The following is a 20,284-nucleotide window of genomic DNA, read 5'->3' as shown; positions in this document are numbered from 1 at the left end:
ATCCTTAATCAATAGCGCAGGATCCGTCTTTTTTGAATATCGGTGCCGATCCGAACTAGAAATGAATACCTCAGCAAAATCAAAATTGGAGACAAAAGAAACCATCTATAATTACACATGCACGCCTCGCCAAACGTCAAAGAAAAAAACAGATTTCTCATGTTATGCCAGGAGAGAGACACTTTAGGATTGAAAACATTTCAATGTGTTGTGATTGTGCAAGCACTAAGGCTAGCATCGGGGATGGTGGGAAGAAGGATAAGTGACAACACAGATGCGATGTCATGTGTTGAAATAAAGCACGTGGACCTATCCAGGTCTTGATTCATGGCTATTGGGTTAGGGAAGTGTGGTATTTATTCTCCCGTTGTGCAACGCACAAACTCTTTTACTAGTAAAAAACATATTGAGCAGCAAAAATGTATTTTAAAGAGGGGGGGGGGGGGGGGGCTGGACTAAACGAAGTTATTTTTCAACAAAAATGTGAAATATGAAGTACATAGATTTGCTTCAAGCGTCCAACACGTATACCGTTCATGATCAAACAAAAAATAATGCATAATTGGAATGACAGCCGCAAACACAAGCCGAGTATTACTCTCTCCGTTCTTAAATATTTGTCTTTTTAGATATTTCAAATGAACTACCATATACGGATATATATATATATATATATATATATATATATATATTTTAAAATGTAGATTCACTTATTTTGCTCCGTATGTAGTCATTTGTTGAAATCTCTAGAAATACAAATATTTATGAACGGAGGAAGTACAAAGCATGACACCTGCTCGATAGGACAGCAAATTTGAATCCAGTATCCACTGTTTCACATTTTACAAGAGCAAAATCTTTTATCTCGCATCACGCAAAGGCTTTTCTCTGATAGTATAAATTATGTGTTGTATGCAAACATACTGAGTCGTTCGTATGATGTTACTCCCTCGATCTTGAACATGCAGACCAACTCATTAGAAAGTTTGTTCAGACCCAGACCTCCGTCCTAGTCCTCCCACGACCAATTTCCAGGTTCTTTTGTTCCGAACATCCTCTTCCTTGTTTAATTTCAGTTATTATCAGATGGACATGGGAACCGACATTCACACTTAACTATGCAAACACTATAATCCAGAATTGTGCCATGACAACGGAAGTATTCAGATTGCCCAAGCTCTAGATTATTATGCACTAGAGTAGCAAAAGTAAATATATTAAAAGCTTCAGCACATGACATGGTCAAAAGAACAGAGAAATATAAACACAAACGATCCGCTCATTTGGCACGACATCCTCAACTTGCATCTCAGTTACTCCCTCCGTCCCATGATACAGGATCGTTTTGCAAGTTAAAACAGCTTGCAAAACGATCTTATATTGTGGGACGGAGGGAGTACTATCTGATAACATCCTCCAACTCACCTTACTTATCGCTGTCAGTACTTGGTAGCAACTAAGCCCAATACTCATAAGAAGATGATTCTTACTACATTATCAGGTCCCAGCTTACCAGGTGCATCTAGTGCTGCGCCAATTAGCTTTTAAAAGATGCCAGAACCATACACCAATTCCAAAATACCATACTAGAGCTATGCTCTAAAACCTGAGCTATATACACAGAGATGTATCTCACTACATCATGCCCTAACCCTCCTTTTGAGCTCAGCAGTAATCGATGGGAATTTCAGAACCAGTAGCGCATAACCATCCGTGAACATGGCCTCCTTGAAATTTTCCTCCGCCACAAAGAAGTCAATGCACTTGTTCTTCAACTCCTGACAGTTGTAGGTTTCAGCCCAACCTAAGATAGTTGCAACTGTATCTACAGACACTTTCTCCCATAACTTCTGGGCACAAATAACCTTCAGACGATCCAATGCATACCAATCGGCCGCAGCGCGTAGATCCTGAAACATCTCAGCGGAGGAGTCCTCAAGCCTGTCTTCTCCAGGCAATTCATCCGTGTAAATGAACCGAAGCATAACTTTAAATGTTGCAGGTGTGATGTCGTGCAGTGTGATGGATGACATTGTAGCCTCAGACATGGAACCGAAGAGCTCTGCTCTAAAGACTGGTGAGCGGGCAGCAAGCACCGCGCGGTGAGCATGGAATGTCTCATCATTGACGATGAATGACACATCTGTCCCGTCATTGTTATCTAGCAGGCAGCCAAGATGAGTTCCAATGTCTGAAGGCGGCAGGGGAATAGGACTGTCATCGATGACCATGACGGCACATAGAAACGTGACGTGTCTCCCTATTAAGTAATCTTCCTCCAAAATAGTTCCCTTGATGAACCGATCCCACCCCCAAGAATCGGCGAGGCCTTTGTCTCCCTTGATCCCAAAGGTTTCAAATGTCCTTTGCATGCCTGACATAGATGGTTTGCCATCCCTACCCAGTATGTCGACCTCCAAGATGGCCCTGACGCATCTGGATTTGCTCAAATGGTCGAGTTAGATAGAAACATACTCGCCCTTGTTGGCCTCGCTCTCCCCATGCGGGAAGCACTCAATCCTCCAAAGGTGTCCCCCGGCGGAGACGACGTCAGAGTAGACGGACTTGCCGAGAGGAAGCTCCTTGATTTGCTGGTAGTCTACTCTGAACTGGAAGACAGAGGAGTCCACGATGGTGGTCTGCGCCTCCGGCTGTGCCGTCTTAGCCCGCTTGTTCACTGAACAAATTTTAAGCAAACACAAAGACGAATTCCACAAAAAAGGACGCAAAAGAAAGTACTACCACAAAATTGACGGTGCAGTCGTGCAGAGTACAAGCTAGCGAATCCTTCAGCTCATCGAACTGAAACAAAAGCACAAAAGGGCACTCACTGGCTTGCTAGCAGTCGGAGGTGGCGGCGATGCGATTGCCCTGCTGGTGGTGGCAATCGGTGCTGAGGCGCCACCGGCCGCTCCTTAGATCTCCCCGCACCCGCACCAGAACCTCCGCTGTACGCCGTATTTCTGTCTCCTCTGCTCCGCTGTTGCTTGGCGTGAAACCCTTGAGCACAGACAGAACTGTTCTTTGCGGGCTTCCAACAAGGGGGTCCCTCCAACACGGCAGGTGATATGGGCCGCACTGAGAATGTGTCCCTAGCCAAAATGAAATGCACGTCAAAGTAGTTTTTCTTTTTTAACACAGTGAAATCACAGACTCATATACAAGCACATGCAATCACATGCATCGAAGTAGTTGACTGGAATAAATTGACTAATAGATACAACGTGCCAAAATAGGAGTGCAGACAACATAGAGAAGTACAAGATGGCGAAGAAGGTCGCAAAGCGAGCTGTCAGTGAAGCAAGGGGTCAGGCGTATGAGCAGCTCTACCAACGGTTATGCACGAAGGAAGGGAAAGGGACATCTATAAGATGGCCAAGATCGGGGAGAGGAAGACGAGGGATGTTGGCCAAGGCAAATGGATCAAGGACGGAGTAGACCAACTCCTAGTGAAGGACGAGGAGATTAAGCATAGATGGTGGGAGTACTTCGACAAGTTGTTCAATGGGAAGAATGAGAGTTCTACCATTGAACTGGACGACGCCTTCGATGAGACCAGCATGCGTTTTGTGCGGCGAATCCAGGAGTATGAGGTCAAGGAGGCTTTAAAAAGGATGAAAGGAGGCAAGGCGATGGGCCCAGATTTTATCCCCATTGAGGTGTGGAAAGGCCTTGGAGACATAGCGATAATATGGCTAACCAAGCTTTTCAAGCTCATTTTTCGGGCAAATAAGATGCCAGAAGAATGGAGTCGGAGTATATTAGTACCAATCATCAAGAACAAGAGGAATGTTCAAAGTTGTACTAATTACCGTGCAATTAAGCTGATGAGTCATAGAATGAAGCTATGGGAGAGAGTCGTTGAGCATCGCTTATGGAGAATGACAAGCGTGACCAAAAATAATTTTGGTTTCATGCCTGGGAGGTTGACCATGGAAGCCATTTTCTTGGTACGACAACTTATGGAGAGATACAGGGAGCAAAAGAAGGACTTGCATATGGTGTTCATTGACTTCGAGAAGGCCTATGATAAGATACCACGGAATGTCATGTGGTGGGCCTTGGAGAAACACAAAGTTCCAGCAAAGTACATTACCCTCATCAAGGACATGTACAATAATGTTGTGACAAGTGTTCGAACAAGTGATGTTGACACTGATGACTTCCTGATTAAGATAGGACTGCATCAGGGGTCAGCTTTGAGCCCTTATCTTTTTGCCTTGGTGATGGATGAGGTCACAAGGGATATACAAGTAGATATCCCATGGTGTATGCTCTTTGCAGATCATGTGGTGCTAGTTGACGATACTCGGACATGGGTAAATAGGAAGTTAGAGTTATGGAGTCAAACATTGGAATCGAAAGGGTTTAGTCTTGGTAGAACTAAAACCGAGTACATGATGTGTGGTTTCAGTACTACTAGGTGCGAGGAGGAGGAGGTTAGCCTTGATGGGCAGGTGGTGCCTCAGAAGGACACCTTTCGATATTTGGGGTCAATGCTGCAGGAGGATGGGGGTATTGATGAAGATGTGAACCATCGAATCAAAGCGCATTCTCTGTGACAAGAGAGTGCCACAAAAGATAAAAGGCAAGTTCTACAGGACGGCGGTTCGACCTGCAATGTTGTATGGCGCTGAGTGTTGGCCGACTAAAAGGCGACATGTTCAACCGTTAGGCGTGGCGGAGATGTGTATGTTGAGATGGATGTGTGGCCACACGAGGAAGGATCGAGTCTGGAATGATGATATGCAAGATAAAGTTCGTGTAGCACCAATTGTAGAGAAGCTTGTCCAACATCGTCTGAGATGATTTGGACATATTCAGCGCAGGCCTCCAGAAGCTCCAGTGCATAGCCGACGGCTAAAGCATGCGGAGAATGTCAAGAGAGGTCGGGGTAGATCGAATTTGACATGGGAGGAGTCTGTTAAGAGAGACCTGAAAGATTGGAGTATCACCAAAGAACTAGCTATGGACAGGGGTGCGTGGAAGCTTGTTATCCATGTGCCAGAGCCATGAGTTAGTCGCGAGATCTTATGAGTTTCACCTCTAGCCCTACCCCAACTTGGTTGGGACTAAAGTTTTTGTTGTTGTTTATTCAACGTGCCAAAATAGTTCCAAATCCGAATACAATACAGAGACCGGGAAGCAAAGACGATCAATTTGATTGTGGACAGTTGCCAATTTCGAATTGGGCAGTGAATTCGGCTCATGATCATTAATAACACTAAGTTTGTCTTTTTTTTCTAAAGTTACAGGTTGATTTTGAATGTAAAACTCGCGTTCAATTTATGTAATTATTGTATGTTTTTTCTCACAATTTTTTGAGGATTGATTCAAAATGTGCGAAGTATCAGGAGTACTTCAGAGGTGGGAGACAAATAGGGGGCACAATGCACAGGAGCAGTCCGACCGGGCCGACCCATTGGCAGGAACCGAACAAATCGAGTAATAATGTAGCATCGGGGCGTCATTGTAGCGGTCTACTGTATGGAATGGTTACTATAGCATGAGGTTTACTGTAGTTGACGTTAAAAAAATTGCAAACTCATTTTGAAAAAAGTGAACATTTCTTGAGATCATGTAGAAAACCTGCAATTCATGTGTAATTATTTTGGTAGAATCTATGACTTAACCTTCAAATCACCGTTTTGTTTTCTAAAATGTGATCCGTGTCAAATACTCCCTCCGCTCCTAAATATAAGTCTTTTTTAGATAATCCACTACAAAACTACATATGGATGTACATAGACATATTTTAGAGTGTAGCGTCACTCATTTCGCTCCGTATGTAGTCCATAGTGGAATCTCTAAAAAGACTTATATTTAGGAACGAAGGGAATATTTTGTTATTGATGGTTATGCAAATACTTATATAGGCTAAGAATTTTCCACTTATACTAAGAGTTGACTAATGGGACTCCACAATACATTTAAATCACATGTGGTTGACATCACGGTTAGCTTGCTACATACATGTTGACACACCCGTCTCCTGTTTTATATTGACATAATGACCAACATGTCTCTCTGAAACATCATCTTCAAAACAATAGTATGTGTAGAGAGATGCCAAGAAACGATTCTTGCGAGCGGATCTAGAATTTTGAAACGGGGTGGTGCATCTCAAAAAATTTATTTTGACAACACATATTGCATTGGAGAAACACAAAGTCCCAGCAAAGTACATTACCCTCATCAAGGACAGTACGATAATGTTGTGACAAGTGACGTCGACACTAATGACTTCCCGATTAAGATAGGACTGCATCAGGGGTTAGCTTTGAGCCTTTATCTTTTTGCCTTGGTGATGGATGAGGTCACAAGGGATATACAAGGAGATATCCCATGGTGTATGCTCTTTGCGGATGATGTGGTGCTAGTTGACGATAGTCGGACGGGGGTAAATAGGAAGTTAAGAGTTATGGAGACAAACCTTGGAATCGAAAGGGTTTAGGCTTATTAGAACTAAAACCGAGTACATGATGTGCTGTTTCAGTACTACTAGGTGTGAGGAGGAGGAGGTTCGCCTTGATGGGCAGGTGGTGCCTTAGAAGGACATCTTTCAATATTTGGGGTCAATGCTGCAGGAGGATGGGGGTATTGATGAAGATGTGAACCATCGAATCAAAGCCGAATGGATGAAGTGGCGCCAAGCTTCTGGCACTCTTTGTGACAAGAGAGTGCCACAAAAGCTAAAAGGCAAGTTCTACAGGACGGCGGTTCGGCCCGCAATGTTGTATGGCGCTAGGTGTTGGCTGGCTAAAAAGGTGACATGTTCAACAGTTAGGTGTGGCGGTGATATGTATGTTGAGATGGATGTGTGGCCACACGAGGAAGGATCGAGTCCGGAATGATGATATACGAGATAAGAGTTGGGGACTGGGGTAGCACCAATTGAAGAGAAGCTTGCCCAACATTGTCTGGGATGGTTTGGGCATATTCAGCGCAGGCCTCCAGAAGCTCCAGTGCATAGCCGACGGCTAAAGCATGCGGAGAATGTAAGAGAGGTCGGGGTAGACCGAATTTGACATGGGAGGAGTCCGTTAAGAGAGACCTGAAGGATTGGAGTATCACCAAAGAACTAGCTATGGACAGGGGTGCGTGGAAGCTTGCTATCCATGTGCCAGAGCCATGAGTTGGTCGCGAGATCATATGGGTTTCACAATGTTCAAGAAAGCGGTAAGCGTAAGCGGAGCGGAAGGCCACAGCTTAGAGCAATGGCTGCTTAAGCGCAGCTTAACCAGGGTTAAGCGTTTTTTTAATTGGCCAGAATTTGGCTGTTTTTGAATAATATGCACAAGAAAACAGAAAATATAGCACATAGGTAACTGAAAAATCTGAAATACTCCCTCCGTCCCAAAATTCTTGTCTTAGATTTGTCTAGATACGGATGTATCTAACACTAAAACGTAACTAGATACATTCGTATTTAGACAAATCTAAGACAAGAGTTTTAGGACGGAGGGGCATATAAGGTTGAGGTTCAGTGGTTCACACACCACAACAAATAGCCAAATAACACATAAGGATAAGGTTCAGTGGTTCACACAGCAAGCATAAATGCATAATATTGGCTTAGAGCATATAAGATAAATGGCAGCTGCAGGCAAGCAGCAGCAGCAGCAACCAAACAGCAGCAGCAGCCCCATCCCAGCCCAAGCAGTAGTTCAGATCCAGTGCGGGGACGAGGAGGAAGAATGCATGGAGCTGAGTTGGATGCAGAACAGGAGCATCTGGACTGGAGCTCTCTTCTCCCCACTCCCCTTCTAACCCAGTAAACCCTAGCCGAACAGGCCAGTATTGGGCCAGGCCTTTATTCCCATCTTTTACCTCCAGCCCGTGGCCCATTCCTCGCTTTTTGAACGCTTAAGCGCGCTCAGCGACCGCTTAGCCAGCGCTCAGCGCTAAAGCGGCCGCTAAATCCCGCTTTTTTCGCTTAACGCTAAAACTTCCGCCTAGGGCAGAAGCGAAGCGTTTAGCTGTCGCTTAGCGCTAAAGCGCGCTTAAGCGGCGCCTAAGAACGCTTTCTTGAACACTGGGGTTTCACCTCTAGCCTACCCCAACTTGTTTGGGACTAAAGGCTTTGTTGTTGTTGTTGTTTTTGTTGTTTAACGCATATTGCATTGCTACCGTACTTAATTAATTTACCAATTGGCAATAACACAATGGAAAGATATAATATGGTCTTACAAACATATTAAAATCCTCAATCAAGTGTGTATTTTGCATAAAAGAAGAATACATGCCTATACACTTTCTAATGGCCATGAAAGTATCAATTGTATCACCTTCATTCTTCGTGGCATGTTTCCGGAAAAGAGAAGCACTGAGTCTCATCCTCTTCATTCTTCAAATTCTACACTTTTTTTTTACATTCTAGTATCAATCATGGTTGGACACGACAAATTATCCCCATTTGTTCATGTATGTGGCTGATAGCACTATAAATATCAGACCTAGATTCCTTTCAAAACAAAGACCCTAGATTCCTAAATCATAATGAGAACAATCAATCAGACATTAAAATGGGGACGAGGAAAATGGACAACGTACCTCAAATACGATCGGCTCCCTTTATGTCGTAGCTGCACACCAGCACACCGCCGGCCGCCGGGCAGGACCAGTGCTGCTGCCGAGTGAGCAGAGAGCGAGGAGCGGACGGCTAGGCACTGTGATTGCAGCGGCCCTGTGGGGCGGACCTTGGGCAGCTCCTGGACTCTTGGGGTCCGGCGACGGTGATTCGCCGGCGAGTAAGCGGCGAGTCCGCGAGCAGTGCGGCGCAGAGGGGAAAGAAGGAAAAGACTGCGACGAGAGGCAGTGCGGCTGCGCGTTCTAGTTGGTACGAGCGGACTAGCAGGCCGCGTTTGTTGGGCCTTTTTTATTTCTTCTTCTCCAGCCCATCACCAAATCCCCTATATACAGGCCGTCCAAAATTCCCAGGGTGGGCCGCGGCCCATCCTATCCACCCTGTAGCTGCGCCCGCTACTAATATTCTGACACTTTCTAAAAATATATATTCTGACACATTATTTCCTAATATATGCATTAGGAAAATAATGGAAAATTGGAAATCCGACATTAGTGAAAGATTTGTCTACTGATAAATTTTCTTAATGCCTCTGCATCGACCTGTCAAAAAGGAAGTTAGATCATTATGTTGAAGGATCAAGGGTTATTGTCCATCCAAGAAAAATGTAATCCATACTTGCATCATGGAAGTTGCTTACTGTTTTGCCTCTAAATGTTTGGGATAATTGAAATATGTGTTATCCTTAACAAAATTGCATCTTCTCTTTAGTTAGTGATGAGAAGGACGGCATCCATTCTATGGAAACCCATCGGATATTATATGGTATGATGAGCGTTTGTGCGTTAGGCCAAATGTTTGATGATATTATCATGTAGGGTTTCATCTTTTGTAATGATGAGGATGAGCTGGAGAAAAACATATCTTACGATTTTCTGGATCTTTATTGTGTACTCATATCGAGCAACACACACAGATTTAAAATAGTCCATGTTCCTTCTATTAGCATATACTATATGTCTGAATGAATTGGTCATGACACTTGATTTTCATGTTTTATGTGTCGCGGGAAGCTGCTCAGCTCATCAATGACACAAATAAAATAAGAAATCATATTTCTAAAACATAAAAAAGTTGGGTGCAACAAAGCGCACTTTTTTTGTTCTAGTAGGAGCTAAAATGCACCAGGGCCCCGTCCCATTTAGCTTCTTGGCTGAAGAAAATGGAAGTGTCTGCCTCTGAAAAACTATGTTGCCGGTTTATCAAGTACCAGAGAAAAGAAATATTCATTGACTAAAAAACACATAATATTTAATTTTTAGGTATTTTTAATAATGTTTGCAATTTTAAAAATGTTGTGAATTTGTAAAAGATAAATAAATAACATAATAAAACAAAAAAATATGCATTTTAGAAAATGTTTCACGAACTTGAAAAAGTGTTCACGAGTTTGAGGAAAAACGCTTAAAAAAGGACCATGAATTCCACAATATGTTTCATGTATTAAAAATGTTATAATCTACTACCCCTATAAAAGGAAGAGAGGGCGGAGAATCAGACAATCTCATCCATTGAAAGGGTTGAATCCTATGATTCACGTGGCTTCGATGTTTAACACCAACCATGTTTTACCCACGCTGCCTCCGGCGACCACGCACCCACGTTTTACCCACAAATGCCATCGTGTCTTTCCTTCTTTCCCATGGCACGGTTCCCTTTTCCAAAACCGCCCCACGTTGCTTGCGCAGGTCATGGAACAAACAGAGAGAGCGAAGAGAAGCGCGGCGGCCATGCCTGCTGTGGTTGGATCTAGACAAGGGGTTTGCCACCGGCCCCGTTCGTTGTGCTGGCCATAGAAGAGAGACAGAGATTGAAGGGAAGCACGGCGGCGATGCCGTTCATTGCGAAGGACATGGCGTCGCCGGTGCGGCGACCTGGCTGCGGCCGCCGTCGCCGACCCACTCCACGCGCGGCCTGCCCTTCCCCGACGCCCACCGCGTACCGCCGCCCCACTCTTCCGCGCCTCCAATGTCGCCTCCCTTCACACCGATGCTGGGGATGCGCTGCACCGGCAGCTCCCCTCCATCCTTGCCGCTACTAATCCATCTAATGTCGCCTCTCTGCATCCTGTAGAGGGGTCGAACTAGACACCGCAGTCCGCAGACACGACGGACTGGACACAATTGACGAGTTCTTTTGTGCTGCTCTCTGATTGTCGCTTGTCCATGTTGCCAGACGAGCAGAGGCGTGGTAGCGGCCAAGGCGAGAACTATGGGAAGCTGAAGTCGCCTGCGTGTTTGTGTTCATCACAGGTGCTGTCTCTTTTCCATTTTTTTTGTACTTCATCCGATGATCAGTGACTACTAATTCCCATGTCTACAGAAGGAAGAAGCATGGTGTCCGCCGCCGGGGACATGGACGCATGCGGGGGAGCAGCCGCAGATTCAGGACCTTCTATCGATCTGTTGTGCCTTGAAGTTTGCGTTTATCTTTGAGAAATTCTGCCCCATCCTCAGTCATATGTATGCTTTGATCTATTTTTCATGTTGTTTTCTTGGGTCTTTGTTCTTGGTTATTGGGCTTGGAGTGCTCTCTACAGCCCTTCACAACTCCCAAAAACCCACATGTATTTGATGTAAGACGCTTTAACCTATTCTCTAATGTACATGCAGTCTGAAATCCATTGCCAATTTGGCTTTAGGAAAATTCAGTCGCACAAGAAGCAAGGCTAAGTTGTACTCCTAATTGGTATTGTTCTTAAGCACACCCCAAAATGATGTGTATCAATTGCATATTTTTCTGAAGCTACTAAACCATTACTGGATTTTTGCAGTTTTTTATTTCAAAATACGTCTCTCCTTCGAAGTCATTTTTTCCTTCTACTGAATGTTCTTCTGAAAGAGAATCTCAACAGAGCAATCGGAAGGAGGAGAAAGCAGCCAGAGAGGAGAAGCTTAGAACAAGGTACATGCATCAGATTAACTCCTATACCTGAACCAATATACCTTTTTATGATTGAATTAAATAAAACAAGTATTTATATATTTCTTCAGATCAACGGATTCTAATAATATTCCGGCATGCAAATAATTTTTCCATATGTTTGACTACATTGTGTTGCTGTGCAAATATGCAGAGAAGGATCTCATTTTTGGGGGCATGGTTACGTGAATCGACGTGTTATCTTGACCAAATATCTTCTTACTATTTGTACAGTGCTGCAAAATGTATAGGCTGGTCACCACTTTTACTCAGTTTCATTATATATATATCGCATCACAGCAGCAGCCGCTGACCATCCCCGAGGAAACCACCACGTCGCTCCCTACCGAATCGTGATCATCCTGGGTATCCCGTTTGCTACCATGGGCGCTCAGATAGAGCTCATGGTACTCTCTTGATGCACATAAAACGATCTTCTCAATTTGTGTTTTGAGGAATCAATGGCCTGAATCATCATAGTGCAGATGCCAATAACTTGCAGAGACACCAAGGTTAATGCAATTGTCGAGACATTGGTGTATTGTGATGTATTGTATAATATGGTTCCAGCATATGACCAAGTGAGAGGGATTGACAATACATTATATTTTCATGCAATCGCTACAAGAACATTATATCAGATCTTCTCAATCACGTACAGTCCTACCCAACATTTTATGTTGCTGCATGTTGACTACACCAGTCTGAGGCAAGCTGCAGGAGTATGGTACCTTTCTCTTCCAACGTCGCCAGACAAGTGACGTAGGAGGTCGTCAAGCAGCTACAGTTCTTCGCCGATGAGGTAGCCCTAGAAGTTTTAATTTTGTGTCAACTGAAAAGAATTCGTACCTGTTGATAATTTGGTGGTTCATAGATGGTGAAAAATTGCAGGTAGTGGACGGCGTTTCTCCTGTTTGGGCCACCAGGTATGGGTGTCCTACTTGGTGAAAGTCATCACGGCAGAGGCTGATTTCATCTTCCGAATGTGAGTGTTGCTTAAATTTGAGCCCCACAATTCACTCTCCTGCAATTTAAGCCTTATTATTGTTCCAACAGAAACAGAGCACATGGATAATTTCCTCAAGAAAATGTTGAATTGTGATCCTAAATCGATTCTTTATTTATGATTAATTGCATGTTCATATTCTGGTTCTTGTTGCATATTGTGATGCCAAAACTCTTTGATTGGGATAGCAACAGTAGCAAGGTGAATGTACGAGTATATTGTTGTTAGTTTGATTGTGTGTGGTAGGATGGCTGGGTATTTGGAAAGCAAAACTCTTTCCACTTTTGCAGCTAGGCTGGTGTGGATCATATTGTTCCTGTCACATTGATTTTGTCGGCAAAATTGAGGAACCTGGAGAAGATGCCCTTAGATATCATCGAATACTACCGAAAATAGCAATTTTGCATGATGTGGAGACATAACTATCGCCTTCTTGATGTTTTATGCCTTTTTCATGTAGCCGAAGTGACGACGAATGAGTGAAGGGTTGCAGTGCAAACTCCTCGGTGCTTTTTACATATGTCATTGTACTTACGATTTCCTGAATATTTTATAAAATAGTGAAGGATATCTTGGAACGATGATGTTTTCAATCTTTAATACGAATGTGTTAGAGTACGTAATGGGCCTAATGGGCCCGTTAGTCTTAGAGTTAATTAGAGATAAGAGTCGCTTTCTTAGGGGTCAAGTAAGCCTTGCTTGGGAGTCAAGTAAACCTTTTTATATAAAGAGAGGAGATGTATCAATCTAATCAAGCAAGAATTAAGAAGGAAATCCTTCCATCTTGCCCGGCCGTGGGCAAAAGGCCCCCGGCCGGCCTTCTTGCGCCCTCCTTCTAGCAGCGCCATAACAATTTGGTATCAGCTAGCTTCGGTTCGATCATGTCTTCATCGCCGCCCAACCCGTCTCTTCCGCTGCCGGTCACGACCGTCGCCCCGCTCCTGCCCGCGCCGGGATCCTCCGTCGCGCCCGCCCCCGTCGTCCTCACCCCGGAGGTGTCCGGGGCGCTGCGGGACCTAACACAGGCGGTCCAGGAGATCCACCTGTTCTTGGCCGGGTCCTATGGGCCGCACCCGGCTGCGCCGCCCATCACCGCCACCGCGCCGCCGTGGCAGCCGCCGCACCAAGCGGCCCCCGCCGCGCTCGCCGGGCTGCTGCAGCAGCCGCTGCAGCTGCCATCCATCGTCCCGTCCTGGCTGTCGTGGCAGCCGCCGCACCAGGCGGCCTTCGCCGCGCTCGCTGGGCCACTGCAGCTGCCATCCATCGCCACCACCGCCCAGCCCTGGCTGCACTGGCAGCCGCCGCTCCTGCCGGCCTCCGCCGCGCCCGGCGCTCCGCCGCAGCAGCCGCTGCCGCAGCCACCGCCGGTTAGCTCCGGCCCCGCATCGACCGCGCCGGCGGGAGTCCCGCTCCACCAAGTCCGGTCCCCGCCGTCGCCGTCACCGCTTCCGTCTTGGATCGCTACCCGCCACGTGTCGGCGGCGGTGAGGCTACAGGCTACTGCACGCGGCCTCCTAGCGCGTCGGCGTGTGCGGGAGATGCGTGGTCTGCAGCTGCCGCTCCTCCAAGTTACCCTTCGCTACGCAAAGGACCTCGATCTCATCCGCTGCGCCGGGGATCTTGGGCATGCGGTTTCCCCCACGGGCAGCAGGCATGCTGTTTTCCCCACGGGCAGCGACCTTCAAGTCTGCGACATTGGCGGTTGGGGGGACGCACCCCTCCTCGTCATTCTCCATCGCAAGCCCCCAACTCTTCCCTGTGCGGTGCAGACCAACAGCCGTCCGGCAGGAAGAAGGCATGGTGTCACCGACAACAACGCACCACGTAGCACCACTGCATTCCGTCACCGGGTGCCGCAAGGGCGCCTCTGCTGGTCACTCTTGCGACCACTTCCAGGTGGCCATACACATGCACTCCTTTTGTCCAGATGGTGTCCATGGGATCCAGGTGGCTGTACACGTGCATGTCCGACGTGCGGATGGTATCCACTTTTTGTTAAGAGGTTCAAAATAAATCGTCTCAGTCCATTTCAGGTTGAGAATAATAAAACAAGCCGAGATGTAAAAGGCTTGTTTTTAGGTGTTAGGTTTGGGTTGCGTCGAGTCATGGTTATAAGTTGGTTAGGCTGCAGCTTGAGGACAAGCTGCATGTCCAGGTGGGGTGTAGTGTTAGAGTACGTAATGGGCCTAATGGGCCCGTTAGTCTTAGGGTTAATTAGAGATAAGAGTCTCTTTCTTAGGGGTCAAGTAAGCCTTGCTTGGGAGTCAAGTAAACCTCTTTATATAAAGAGAGGAGATGTATCAATCTAATGAAGCAAGAATTAAGAAGGAAATTCTTCCATCTTGCCCGGCCGTGGGCAAAAGGCCCCCGGCCGGCCTTCTTGCGCCCTCCTTCTAGCAGCGCCATAACAGAATGATAGGAAACCAAATGATGAAGTTGAGCATTGCCTCACGTAGAACTTTTTAGTTCAAGATAGTATGTCATTATTTTCCGCTATGTTTTGTCATGCTGATTATGATGACGTTGTTTGAACATGTAACCATTATTGATAAAAAGGAGCAGATTTGGTATGCCCTTTTTGCAAATGACCAAACCTAACTAGGTTGGCAAGATGGTGTTCAAACGACCAAAGCCAGCACCAATTCAACCCTGCCTCTCTGGCATGTGCTTATATTGAGGTGGATAAAATCTCTCTGTCACATTGAAAAATCCAAGGCGGTGCAAGGGGCATAAAGAGAACCACCATAGGGGAAACACACTGTGGTGGGAGGGACACTTGCAGGGCGACAAAGATGGCGAGCTGACAGGCGTGGATACATCTAGGTACCTAGCTAGCTACCGAGAAGGGCGCTTGCCAAATTTTTAGTTAATATTGTTGTGTAAAATTTTAGTTTAAACCAATTGTATTAAAACATTACATGTTATTGAGGCAACTATTGTGATCGAAAAATTGATTTAGATAATCAGAACATAAAAAGAAATTCCTAAGATTACGTGTGTTACACGTACATGCTTACTAGTTTTTAAAGATATTCGTGGATTGAGAACAGAAACGGAAAAAAAAGAAAAGGAAAGTATTTGTATAAATAATTTGTTGTATGCAAGCAAGCTGAGCCCTTCGTATGGTGTTATTTTCTTCTCTGAAACATGCAGGCCAATTCATTAGAATATTCCATACTAGAACTATGCACTAAGCTTCAAAAAAAAAGAGAACTATGCACTAAAATCTGAACTATATATACACACAGATGTATCTCTCACTACATTATGCCCTAACCCTCCTTTTGAGCTCAGCAGTAATCGATGGGAATTTCGTAACCAGTAGCGCATAACCATCGGTGAACATGGTAATGCACTTGTTCTTCAACGCTTGACAATTGTAGGTCTCGGCACAAGCTAAGATAGTTGCAACTGTATCTACCGATACTTTTTCCCATAACTTCTGGGTACAGATAATCTTCAGCCGGTCCAGTGCATACCGGTCAGCAGCAGCGAGCAGATCCTGAAACATCTCAACGGATGAGTCTGCGGGCTCGTCTTCTCCGGGCAATTCATCCGTGTATATGAACCGAAGCATAACTTTGAATGTTGCAGGTGTGATGTCGTGCAGCGTGATGGACGTCATTGTAGCCTCTGACATGGAACCGAAGAGCTCTGCTCTAAAGACCGGTGAGCGGGCAGCAAGCACCGCCCGGTGACCACGGAATGTCTCATCGTCGACGACGAATGACACGTCTGTCCTGTCAGCATGATCTAGCAGACGGCCAAGATGGGTTCCGATGTCTGGAGGCGGGACGGCAATGGGAGGACTGTCATCGATGATCATGATGGTACATACAATTGTGAAGTGTCTCCCTGTTAAGTAATCTTGCTCCAAAATAGTTTCCTTGACGAACTGACTCCATCCCCAGCAGTCGCGCTGGTCTTTATCTCCATTGATTTCGAAGGTTTGGAGTGTCCTGGATATCTTGGACGTGTCCCACGTAGGTGATTTGCCGTCCCTGCCGATTATGAAGATATCGAAGATGGCCCCGACGCTTGTGGATTTGCTCATGTGCTCGAGGTAGACAGAAATATACTCGCCCTTGTCGTCCTCGGTATCGCCACGCGGGTAGCACATGATCCTCCACAGATGTCCTCCGGCGGAGACGATGTCGGAATTTTTTTGAAAAATCTAGCATTGCTGGCTTGTCATTGATTTAGTAGAGGAGAGTTAAAAAAATAAAAAAAATGAGACCAACCCAAGAGCTAACCCTCGTTGGCTTTTCTTTATATTATAGGAGAAACTCCGTGAGCATCACGCGTCCGTGCCGGGACTCGAACTCGGATAGGCTGGCAGCAACCTCAGCTGCCCAACCAACGGATCGACACCCCGTCCTTAGTTAAAACAAATACAGAAGAGCTCTTTGGCAAGAGCCTGCCTGAAGAAGCAAAAGAGAGAAAAAGGCTAATCTCTCCCAGAAGGGGACCAGATAGGATGCGCTAAACTTTTAGCCCTGCAATAATCCAGAGCTCTAAACTTTTTGTGATACATGTAATGACATCGTCCGCGGATGCAGTTTTTCCTTTAAAAATGCAATCGTTCCTCTTCCTTCAAATTTCCCAGCAGACGAGCATGATGATTGAGGCCGCAGCTTTTCTCGCCTTCTTGTTTGCAAAATTCTGCAGGCATAGCTGCACTCTTTGGGTTGAGCTGCCGGTGTTGCTCCAAAGAGCGGGGTTCAGAGGACCGCAGCCATTCCAAGTCACTGCCTTCCTTCAAATCTCCAGGGCCAGGGGACACCCAGAAGAGGTGCACCGATGTTTTTAGGTGACGGATGCATAGCGGGCAGAAATATCCATTGACCCAATCTCGACGCTGAAGCCCGTCATTACACCACAGGCGATCGAGATGCAACAGCCAGGAGAAGATCTTCATCTTTCTTGGCGCCCAAGGTTTCCAAATGATGGAGCAAAGATCATTTTTTGTAGGCTCCTGAAACTGCATGCTGTAAGCCAAGCACACCGAGTACTAACCTGAGCCGCTCGCTGTCCAGGTGATTGAATCGTTGGTGCCTGCTGTTAGAGTCACATTTTGCACCGCTAGCAACCGCCAGAGGGAGAGGAACTCTGCGACGATCATAGACCGATCGCCATGTCTGAGGTTCTTTACCCAGGTGCGATCTGTGAGAGCAGCAGCCACAGACCTGCTTTTGCGGCGGGAGTGCGCGAACAGAGCCGGAAAAGCTTGGCTGAGTGGCCTGACCATAGTTGCCATGTTTTTGCTACGGTGGGAACAAGGGATGAGAGTCGGTGGCTGAAAAAAATAGGGTACAACGAGGATATACATCTCTTAAACGATTTTTTTATAACGGGGACGCGATCCAATCCGTTTGGATACGATGAACCTGGTACGGTACCATGGACCGAGGAACGCAGTTCCTGAAGAACGACGACTCCCTGACGGATGCATTCCTTATTATTAATGGATCCCTTGTAATTAATGGACTGGAGGAGTCCTTGAGAAAAGAAACGACGGCGCGTTTTCGCTGTTGGATCCTTGAACCTGAATCAAGGAGCAGGCTGCGGAGACGCCTAATCTTTATCGAATCGTACCGAATCCTATTCCGGGTCGATGAATCGGGATCCAGGAACGGCCTACCGTTTCCCGTTTCCGGCTACTATGGGCCTGACCTTCGGCCAGTGATTGTGCCAGAAAAATGCCGTCGCTCCATCGCCATTGTGACGGTCGTTGCTTGGTTGAACAGATTGTGGTCTTTTCCATCGCAGGGCACCGACCCACGGACTGCGAGGTTGCTGCCAGGCGAGCCAAAGCCACCTTAGCCGAAGAGCACGGCTGAACTTGACCAGATTCAGGATGCCCAAACCTCCGTGTTGCACCGGAATAGATGGCCTTGTCAATGGGAAGCTGCTTGCTTTGTTCGTAATCAACTTTGAATTGGAAGACATAAGAGGCCACGATGGTGGTCTCCGTCTCCGGCTCTGCCATCTTAGCTCGCTTACTGAACAACGCTCCGGTAAACGATTGTCACCACCCAAAAAATCGAGCAAGCAGAAGAAATTCAGACAAAATCGACCCGAACAAGAGCAAAACAGGGCACTCACTGGCTTGCCAGCTGCCGGAGATTGCGCTGCCTGCTGCTGTCGGTGGCTACGGTGCTGACGCGCCGCCGCGTGTTGACGTCAGCGTGCCCGTCTCCGATCCGCCGCCACCGTGTGTCCGCCTGGTCTGCCGCACCGCTGCTCAGTCACGTGCTCTCGTGGCCACCGGCCGTCGCTACTTGCTCCGCTCAAAACCCTTGGGCCAAGAACATCGCAGATTTCCAGGTGGGGTTTAATCGATCTGAGACGCGGTCTGCTTTATTACGAACTAACACGCGCTGACTCTCCAGAACAGAATTTGAACGAACTCAATTCCGATTCTATCTGGGACTCTTCGCTTGACCGAACCGGCGTGGACGATCTGGTTTATAGAAGTGTGTGTTCGGGGCCATACTCCCTAGTCGATCAAAAGCAGCTAATTGAAAAAGAAAAGCCGAACATTTGAGCACAACATAAACACGATCATATTTCGTACGTGTACATAGTAAGTACATTGTAGATTGCACATATTAAACAGCAGTAATACACAAAAAGATAGCAATATTTTGCGACGAGATACAAGAAACTACGCGCGCGTGTACAGTGTACTGTACATACACAAACTCGCCACCCGACGTGGTCACCACGCGACATCTCGCATAGCCTCTCTGACTGTCTCTCCTCCCTTCTACAGCATCTTGTAGTTCATCACGGCGAGGAGCACGGCCCAGGCGACGCACGGCTTGGCGAGGTCGCCGGCGACGGGGTTCACGCCGCCGAACCCGCGGACGCAGGCGCCAGCGCCGGCGGCCATGGCGGCGCAGCACGCCATCCCGGCCCACCCGGCCCCGAGCCTGAGCGCCAGCGCCGGCCACGCCGCGGCCGCCAGGAGCTGCGCGGCGAACGGCGCCAGCGTCGCGCCGGGCCGCCCGTGGAGCCCGCCCTCCGCCCACACCATCCACGCGGCCAGCGCCATCACGGCCTCCGCGGCCACCGACCCTGCCCGCGCGATCGCCACCATCGCCGCCGACGGCGCCTTGGCCGTCCCCGAGGACGAGCCGGCGCCGGAGGCGTAGAAGGCGGCCGCGGTGAGCGCGGCCGAGACCGTGACGGCGGCCGCGAGCGACCGGAGGCCCCGCTTGGCGCGGCCCAGCTTCCTCTTCGGGTCCCGGCTGGTGGCGCGGGCGCCGGAACCGGGCATCCGCGCCGGCGCGGCGTCCACGCCCCCGACGGCGCGGCGGGTGAGGCCTTGGTCCTGGGTGGCGGTGGCGGTCTCCATGGACGATGGGTTATGGATCCTAACTCGGCTCGATTATTGCTTCGATCGGAGGTTCTCGCGCGTCTGGTGAATTCCCGACCGTGGTGAGGAGGAAGGGGTCGCGGGGTGAGGAGGAAGGGGTCGCGGCGAGTGGTTAAGTACGCGCGAGGTTGGCTCGCGCCGGGACACGTGTGGAGAGGAGGTGGCGGGCGGGTGAGGCACGTGGCGGAGGGGCTCAGTAATCTATCCATTTTTCTCGGTCAGGTGACTGAGGCGGGCGATTAAAGGAGCTTCTGGAGTGGAGGTGACTCGGAGCACTCATGGACCCGCGTGATCTTGTCATCGGAATGGTTCTTGTTGACCGGAGAAGCAGTATTTTGTTTCAGAATTTTGATTTGATAATAGTATATGTGTAGTCACCGACCATATA

General features: G+C 47.4%; 4 protein-coding genes across 11 annotated transcripts; 1 reads left to right on the top strand and 3 right to left on the bottom strand.

The window, feature by feature from the left end:
* Positions 1 to 800: 800 nt before the first annotated feature.
* On the bottom strand, positions 801 to 8,818 carry LOC125549722 (BTB/POZ and MATH domain-containing protein 1). 2 transcript variants are annotated; one of them, XM_048712982.2, is made up of 3 exons: positions 8,554 to 8,818; positions 2,832 to 3,092; positions 801 to 2,677 (listed from the first exon to the last, which is right to left on the bottom strand). In XM_048712982.2, exon 3 carries the CDS (start codon positions 2,379 to 2,381, stop codon positions 1,641 to 1,643), a length of 741 nt encoding a protein of 246 aa, XP_048568939.2. In that variant the 5' UTR covers positions 2,382 to 2,677; positions 2,832 to 3,092; positions 8,554 to 8,818; the 3' UTR covers positions 801 to 1,640. The 2 variants fall into 2 exon arrangements, with proteins under 2 accessions (XP_048568939.2, XP_087370785.1); XM_087514659.1 differs by having other exon boundaries at positions 801 to 3,092.
* Positions 8,819 to 10,230: 1,412 nt separating this feature from the next.
* Positions 10,231 to 15,446, top strand: LOC125512185 (uncharacterized). 5 transcript variants are annotated; one of them, XM_087514644.1, is made up of 6 exons: positions 10,232 to 10,839; positions 10,910 to 11,049; positions 11,200 to 11,275; positions 11,361 to 12,311; positions 12,401 to 12,494; positions 12,976 to 15,446. In XM_087514644.1, the coding sequence occupies exon 6, from the start codon at positions 13,397 to 13,399 to the stop codon at positions 14,822 to 14,824; it is 1,428 nt and encodes a 475-aa protein (XP_087370770.1). In that variant the 5' UTR covers positions 10,232 to 10,839; positions 10,910 to 11,049; positions 11,200 to 11,275; positions 11,361 to 12,311; positions 12,401 to 12,494; positions 12,976 to 13,396; the 3' UTR covers positions 14,825 to 15,446. The 5 variants fall into 5 exon arrangements, with proteins under 5 accessions (XP_087370772.1, XP_087370770.1, XP_087370759.1 ...); XM_087514633.1 differs by having other exon boundaries at positions 10,910 to 11,491; positions 11,664 to 12,311; XM_087514641.1 differs by having other exon boundaries at positions 10,910 to 11,916; positions 12,012 to 12,311.
* Positions 15,447 to 15,603: 157 nt separating this feature from the next.
* On the bottom strand, positions 15,604 to 18,513 carry LOC125532735 (BTB/POZ and MATH domain-containing protein 1-like). 3 transcript variants are annotated; one of them, XM_087514655.1, is made up of 2 exons: positions 18,392 to 18,513; positions 15,604 to 16,666 (listed from the first exon to the last, which is right to left on the bottom strand). In XM_087514655.1, exons 1-2 carry the CDS (start codon positions 18,502 to 18,504, stop codon positions 15,781 to 15,783), a joined length of 999 nt encoding a protein of 332 aa, XP_087370781.1. In that variant the 5' UTR covers positions 18,505 to 18,513; the 3' UTR covers positions 15,604 to 15,780. The 3 variants fall into 3 exon arrangements, with proteins under 3 accessions (XP_087370781.1, XP_048552635.2, XP_087370775.1); XM_048696678.2 differs by having other exon boundaries at positions 15,604 to 16,676; positions 18,402 to 18,513; XM_087514649.1 differs by having other exon boundaries at positions 15,604 to 16,689; positions 18,409 to 18,513.
* A 544-nt stretch (positions 18,514 to 19,057) lies between these two features.
* TSPO (TSPO(outer membrane tryptophan-rich sensory protein)-like protein) lies at positions 19,058 to 20,004 on the bottom strand. The gene has a single exon (XM_048677201.2). It carries the CDS (start codon positions 19,873 to 19,875, stop codon positions 19,285 to 19,287), a length of 591 nt encoding a protein of 196 aa, XP_048533158.1. The 5' UTR covers positions 19,876 to 20,004; the 3' UTR covers positions 19,058 to 19,284.
* Positions 20,005 to 20,284: the final 280 nt, after the last annotated feature.

This window comes from Triticum urartu, chromosome 1A, assembly GCF_056163025.1.
Source record: "Triticum urartu cultivar PI428250 chromosome 1A, HENAU_Tu73, whole genome shotgun sequence".
NCBI lineage: Eukaryota > Viridiplantae > Streptophyta > Magnoliopsida > Poales > Poaceae > Triticum > Triticum urartu.
Note: the sequence above shows the minus strand (reverse complement) of the source record. Positions and strands in the feature narration are given on the sequence as shown.